Raw genomic sequence first — 7,801 nt, forward strand, 5'->3', positions numbered from 1 at the left:
GGTCTACATACAAGCAGGTGGCAGACTGGAGGAGTGTAGGAGAGCTAGTTATAAAAAAAACCCCTCCAGATTGCATTGTCTGCCTTCCCCCTGCCACTTAGCTGAGGGAAATACTGTCAGCGTCAAAGTAAAGTACTCACTCCTCCTTTTTCACTCCCACCTCTTTGTTGAGGCAAGAACGCTTTGCTTCTACAGCAACCAGTAGTTTCCATGTTATATTGTGGTTTTCTTAAAAGAGGGAGCAAATGATGGTGTTCTGTGTGACCGCTCCTCTCACCTGACTTCAGGTACCCTGCACAGCTGATGGAGAATACAAGGCACTGCCAGAAGATGATTAATGCACCTAAAATTGTAATAATCTTCTAAAAATGCCCATCCTTACACTGATGTTAGGAGGAGTTTGAGAGGTCTGTGCACCAGGGTTGGGGACCCTTGTGAAGTGTCTGAGAGTTAGGCAGGATAAATATGGCTCAGACTGCAACAGGAAAGGAGACTCTTGGATCTGCCAAGTTGCAATGTTCCTGTGTAGCAGCGTGTGCACGAGAAAGCTGTAGGCAACTTAGCCTTGTGCTCATTTGAGTTATAGAAGGGGAAGAGAAATGTGAAGGAGGAAGAGAAAATCACATAACTACATTGAAACCAAGAAAATCAAGAGGCCTATTTTAAGTCTGCAGTGTTCATCTGTTGAGTTTCTGGACACCTCAGAATTAATTGAGACTAAAAGTGATACTCCATGACACAGAGTGCAGAGCCCAGGGTCTTTGAGGTACTCACACTCTCTGAGAGGCATTTTCTGTAAAGATAGTGCTCAGTCTGCCTGACCCTGGCATGATTTACCTCAGGTTAGAGGTTAGGGTCTTTGCTCTCTTCCTGTTGAGTTTTTGCTGATCAGTGTAATGATAGTACAAAACCATATTCAGCTTCCCAGGAAAAGGAAAAAGGTGTAAAAAACTTGCTGTGCTCAGTTTACCAGGATAAGCTAAGTTTGCAGAGCTTTAGAGGTAAGACTTTTGATGAGTCATTTTGACAGCATCTTTGCCATAAATCACCATTTTTCTTGCAAAAATCAATGATATCCTAAAACACAATCTTGGTTTGTTACAGGCTGAGAAATCCTGTATTCACTTTACACATGCCTTTGTCATTATAAGAAAGTCTGACTACCATAATATTTACACATGTCCTCAATCAGTTAAAGAAAACCTATCTATTTTGACTAGCTGTACTTCTTGGGATAAATCTTGGCCTTATCATTCCCATGTGGATAAGAACATCCTGTGGAAGACTGCGAATGATTAGAGGCCCTTGGCTTCAGTGCCACTGCACACCCTTACCACAGGGGCCTCGTGCTGCTCCCTCTAGGTTGTATAAGAAAGACTGTGGGTCTTTCTGTGTGCAAACAGAACTGAAAAAGGCAAGAAAATGTGTTTCCTGTTATTTGAACCCTGTTCAATCTAAATCTTTGAGCAAATTAGGCCCTAGATGCCTCAAGTCTACCAAGGAGAGGAGCCCATTCTTAGATGAGTGTGTTCTTCAGAAAGGAGTTGTGTTCTACCACCAGAGACTGCGGTGGCAGTGCCGGTGTATGCGGGGTCCTTCCCTAGCAGAAGGGCTTCCACACAGATGGCTTTGGCTTTCTATGGATGCCTTTGGAGTTTACGACTGAAACCCCTCGAGGCAGCTCCAGGCATGAGGAATTAGCCCTTATGGAGATGTGCAAATAGTGAAGGCCATTGTATGGCAATTCACTCAGGGGAGGATGATTTGTTTTATTAGGGACTGCTTTAATATTGTAGCACCAGACTTTAAGGACAGAGTATCTCTTAATTCTGAATTTCCACGATTTTGTTATGTAAAGTAAGGCTACTAAGATGATAATCTCTGCACACATAGTGTTTTGCCTCCTACATTTCATGGCTATTCACGAAAGACATGATTTTTCATGAAACCTTCTGAACTTGTCAGTGGGAGACAAGCTGTTTAGTTCTGGCTGGAAATGCTAACAAAGTTGCTGCATGCTCCAGAGCCAGAGATAATTTTCCATACTCTGCAGCAAGGTACACACCTACTGAGGCAGTGGTTTGAAAATGTGCTCTGCTAATTTGTAGTGAGGTTTTGGATCCATTCTAGTATTTCAGCTCCCTACATCTATAAAAATATCTTCACTTACACGGCTAGGGAAAAAAACAGATTAAAAGATGGGAACTCTTCAAAGATTGCAAGATTAATTTAATGTCCTGCAGATTCTCTCAGTAGGCTAGTGGTAAAAAAAAAAAAAAAGCCCTACAGCTCTCCAATCTGTATAAAATATTTATCTGCCAAGATTTTTAATGGCAGAATCTGCCTAAGTATTTACTCTCAGTGACCTGTATAGTTAAGGCTTACATAATTACACTATACACCATTTACTGGAAAGGCTTTAAATATTCATTGACTTCTCATGTTTTAATGTAAACAAGGCACTTAGAATACCTAGGGTTTTTAATTCCTGCAAGGTGAAAATGATGTCTGAAGCAGATGTCACTGGTTGGATAAGTGTTGCTTTGAAACAACAGGGCAGACGGTACTTAAATGATAGAGCACAGTAACTTCTGGACAGAGATGTGCATGTCTGTACATCTCTGATTCTGATCCCAAACCAGTATTATTCAGGAGCTAACTCTGCCTATGTAAATACAGTTGAAAAAAAACATGTAAAATGGGTGAATATCAGTGGAAAACCAGACCTTTGCATTTCTGACGGCCCTCATTGAATCCTGTCTGTTTTATTGGTTTGTACAGAGTATCTAAGCCAAAACAGGTGGTGAGCAAGGAGTTTATATACACAGGCCTGGGCAAGGCACCACTGTTCCTGGTGCAGGCAATACTCCTGCTTCTGGAAGTAAAGAGAACTGTACTCCTTTCACTGTTCATTAGGGGACAGACAGAGGACATGTCTATTGCTTGCGCCTCCTGACATGGAGGAACAAGACTTGGGACAATGGGCACAATGTGGCTGCTGGCTACCAGGGTTGGGAGAGAGGCCCAGGGAAGGAGATGACTTCAAAAGCATCAAACACAAGAACTGCCACAATTTTGCCTTATCCATTGCTGTCACTGTTTTATATATCTAATTGACTTAATGTAACTGGCATTTTCTTTGCTTACTGTATCTGGCACCATTCCATTTCACATGTAAATTATTATGACTTTGCTGGGAAGCCATTTCTTATTTACCTGTGTATTTCAGAGGCAAATGAATACACCACAAATCAAATTTGAGATTTTTTCCTGAATTTTTTTTTGTTCCATTACTTTAGTTTATCCACTAAGCCTTGATAGCAAACAAGACAGAATTCTTTCCCCTGTAAAAAGTCTGCTTTTAATGAATCACAAATCTGATTCATTCTACTTATGCTTAAAGAACTGTGAATTCATTTAACATCATTGTTGTACTTTAAAAAGATATTTGAAGGGGAACAAACCCCAGCTCTCCTTCCTTTTAGGAGTGCTGAGGTTTTTGTGATGGATAATATAGCAGCTGTTCAGGCATTGCTCACTCAAAGCAAAATAGTTGACTTCCAGGCTTCTTTTATCTTAGAGCTTTTAAAGATGAATAAACTAAAAAGCAGCAGCTGATCAAAATAACAAAGGGTAGTAAGGTGTCTTTAGTTTCTTATAAGAGTGTCTGCAAATTCCTGGTGGAATTCTAGGCTGGGCGCTGATGGAGCTAGCTAAGGATATTGATCGCCACTTGAATTCACTGAATAAATAATGGTTGCCATAGTTATTGAGCATTCACAACTGGTGGGGAAGCACGGAAATCTCCAAAACACCTCCTGTGATGGTTTTGCTGCAAAATCTCCCAATTAATTCTGCCTCATATCATGAAAATTATGTCAGATACGTAGGATGCTTGGATTCCTCGTACGAGAATTTCAGTCATAACTGAGCATCTCTGTCACCTGTTTTAGTAGATAAAGAGAAAAGGGCACTTGCCCTCTCTTATTTTGTGTGGCAAAAAGGTTAACTGACTCCATGTAACCCCAGCTGTTCTGAGAAATCTACACTCTCAGAGCACTTTTTGCTCTGAGTTCCAGAGTGTGCATCTGGGTTACACCTAAGCAAACGCATTCTCTCCATTTGTGATAGGGATGCTGATGTGTTTTTTTTTTCCTCTGGCTTTGCAGAACGACATGGATTAAAAGAACCAAAGAAAGTGGAAGAGCTATGCAACAAGATCACAAGCAGTTTGAAAGATCACTTAACTTTCAGTTGCCAAAACAAAGGACAACCGCTCGAGTCTGCAGAGCCGAAGGTACTGGGTGTTCTGGCTGACTTGCGTTCTCTCTGCACACTGGGACTGCAGCGCATCTTTTACCTGAAACTGGAAGATTTGGTGCCAGCCCCTTCCATCATCGACAGGCTGTTTCTGGACACCTTACCCTTCTGAGTCAAACCACCCTCCTGAGAGGCAAACGCCCGCCAGAGCAGGCAAACGGATCGTGACTTACAGCTAACATTTCTGCCCTCACTTAACAGAAAAGCCGCTCCAAGTCTAACATGAGGTCTTTTCTGGCGCTTTGTCCTTACAACCTGAGGCCTGAAACTTACTGGCTTACTGGTTTGGGGTTGTGTTCTTTGTTTTCTTTCGTGTGATTTGGGTTTTTTAAATGGCTAATATGGCACTTTTGGACAATGCTATCCCAGCAGCAGTAAAAGGTTAACATGACTGTTTTAAATCTGTTGTTTAACACCTCATGGTCTATGAGGAGTAAAATTGTAGAAGCTGTGTTTGAAAGAACAGCAAATTGTTGTTTGCCAGGGTAGTATGTGTTTTGTGAGGATACCTTTAGCATACTTCCTGCATCAAGGGCACATACATCAGCACAATCTAATCAAAAATTCACTTTTTTAGCAAAGTACATTCAATTAAACATTTCATACAAATCAAATATAGCAAAATGACAATGGCTGTTAGCTCCCATGTTCAAGTGCAATTTTTTAAAGTGCTGTCTTACTAAGTCTCGTTTATTAACTAATTTATTTTATTAGGAAAACAAACAGAAGAAATCAAGGGAGAAAATTACATGCACTAACTTACCTGACAGAGTTTTCCAAACTTGATTCCATGTAGCGTGACTTATTGACAAATGTATGTGGAAGACACAGGAGCAATTGTGGCTCAGTTGTTCCTTAGCTAAGGAAACCCGAGTAAGTAGTGATTGGAGCATACAGGGTCAGTATCAGGGATAGTTCAGTTCTAGACTTCTAACACAAGCGACTCGTTAGTAAGCAGACAGAAGATGGTTTTCAAGAACAAGCAAGTCTTGTAAATTAGTATGAATGTAAGTGCTAGGAAGGATATAGTGGGCTGCGTTTAAACATTCCGTGTTCGTACTCCTTTTTGTATGTTTATACTGTTGATGCCATATTAATATGAGATAATTTGTTGCATAGTGTCTTTATTTGTATAAATGTTTGTATGCATGGTATATTGTAATGGCTTTGCCTGTATTTATTGCAATGACTGCCAGCTCATGGGAACCCTGTTACACAAGATAACTAAATGGGGTGTTCACACTGACTCAGATACACCAGTTGGAAAACTATATACATATATATAATGTGTATGTATATATATGTATATACCTATATTTGTGTGCGTGTGTGTGTGCGCGTGTCTTTTTATTAACCATTTGTATATAAAATATCTGTCAAATCACAAGCAGAGTTATTTTACAGTTTATTTGCAGTGACTTCTAAGGCAGTACTGTTTAGCACTTTGATATTAAAATCTTGCTCATGTTTTGCTAAATTCAAATAATATTTAAAAAGTTCAGTTCTAAAAAACTTTATATGCACTGTATTAAGTCAAAATTTTGTTGGTCATTTTGCTAAAGAAATTTTTGAATGTCAACCTGATGTCACTGTATCTTTTGTTAGCTTTAAACATTCTAGCTTTTGTCTTTTTTTAAACTATGCTGTTTATATGGAAATTAAATTATACAATCAAACAGATGCCAAATGAATTGCCTAATTGCTGCAAAGGATAACCCAGATATCGAGTCACTGTATGGTTTTCAAAAAGTAATCTGGTATTTTATCACTTACTATGTTTGGATGTGCTTTTATGAAAAAATTATTCTTATATCAAGATTTATAGTAGTGTCAATAGGGAAACAGACTTCTAATCACTATAGTTAATATTTCTGGTTTACCTGCAGATAATATTTGGAGAAGTATTGCTTTTTGTATTGACTTTTAAGCTTATGTGCAAACATAATAGCATAATTAAATATCAGAGAAGCTAATGTTTCTTGTAGGTTGCTGTAACAAGCCTGACCAGCAAGACAAATATATTTTGACTGAATTTGCTTTTGTATATACTAAATATATATATATACATATATATATATATATACACTCACACACATGTGCGCATACAAAAACATACAGACATAAAATCCAAAAAAAGAATGTTTGCTTTTGTCTCCTTGTGTAAGACACAAGGTCCCTTGAGAAATTTCTTTTATCAAAGGACAAATCCTGCCAGGTGCTGAGCACCAGCCAGACAAGGGCTTGCAGGAGCTTTTTGCAAGCGTGCCCTTATCAAGGATTTTGAAGCAAATCAGCATAGTACAGTAAAATTGCTTTTTTGTTGAGCAAGGTTTATTTATTAAGTGGAATGTGAGTGGGAGGAAGCAGGTTGAGAGCCCCGTGTGAGATTTCACGTAGTCTGTGTCCTCCAGTCTTCCATAGATAGTCTTAGCTGTGATACTCTCCCAAATCCCATCATCTGTGGAATTGTCCTTCATGTCAACTTCAATACACTGATTCATCCTAGAGTACAAACTGTCACAGTGGTAAAGGAAAGAGTTAATGCAGAATAAATCTACTACTATTCTTAGAGCTCTCTCAGTGTGAACATGCCTTTGTCTAGGCAGAATTCAGGAATATATCAGGTGTTAAGGGAGAGTGCCTTGCTTTTATTTCAGACAACAGTGTCTCAAGAGTTTCTTCACTCAGCTAACCACAGTACCTTCTTTCTTTCATTTTTCTTTTCTTTTTTTTTTTTTTTTGTGGTGTTAACCTGTGGGTTGAAAGAAATGCTCATGTACATATACAATGTAAATTAAAATTATTAAATTGAATAACATTTTTTTCAGAGGCCCCATGTGTGTTGAATAAGTATGCTTAATTCTGTTAAAATCTGATGTGAATTTTTTATCATTTATAAAACATTAAAAAAATTGTCTACTTGAGTCTTAAAAGTGGAAAAATTGGTGAAGCATGCTTAAGAACACTGGCAATTTAATGGCTAGTCTTTTGATTAAAATAGCTTTTATATAAATACATGCCTGCAGTATCTGGTTATGCAATCTCAATTAGATATTGAGAGCTGGACCATGGTTGAACCACGTATAGACCAGAGCAGAGAGACTATTCACCCCTCCCTGTATTTCTCCTCCATGACAAAAAGGGAATGTAGTTGTTAATCCAGAGCTGATGGGGCTGCAGAGAAGGGAGTGGATGGCTGCAGGGCTCATAGCACCTATGTCTGGCCAGGAAGAGGACAGAGCTCCCATCCTGTATTCAGCCCCTTGGCATCAGTAAATCCTGCTAAGGCATCGCTCCAGCAGGCACCTGCATCATTTTCTTCAAATGCCCATCCAGCTCCTTTCCTTACTGTGCTGTTGCCTTGCAGGAGGGATCGCTTCTCCCCTGCCAGACAAAACTGTTTGGCTACAAATGCATTTCCAACAAACGCAGTTTTGAGAGGCATCTGCCACTATTCCGGGCATTGCCGTAGTACCGATGG

At 39.4% G+C, this 7,801-nt stretch overlaps 1 protein-coding gene across 2 annotated transcripts in view; it reads left to right on the forward strand.

Annotated features, from left to right (window-relative positions):
- Positions 1-7,089, forward strand: part of NR4A3 (nuclear receptor subfamily 4 group A member 3) — a 28,894-nt gene extending 21,805 nt beyond the window's left edge. For both annotated transcript variants that reach the window (XM_084207615.1, XM_084207616.1), the window contains one exon: positions 4,170-7,089. In XM_084207615.1, the coding sequence (XP_084063741.1) occupies positions 4,170-4,432 (263 nt within the window). In that variant the 3' untranslated portion in view covers positions 4,433-7,089. The remainder of the gene's footprint in view (positions 1-4,169) is intronic.
- The last annotated feature ends 712 nt before the right edge of the window (positions 7,090-7,801 follow it).

Source organism: Fringilla coelebs (assembly GCF_963513975.1).
Source record: "Fringilla coelebs genome assembly, chromosome: 1".
NCBI classification, from domain to species: Eukaryota; Metazoa; Chordata; class Aves; order Passeriformes; family Fringillidae; genus Fringilla; species Fringilla coelebs.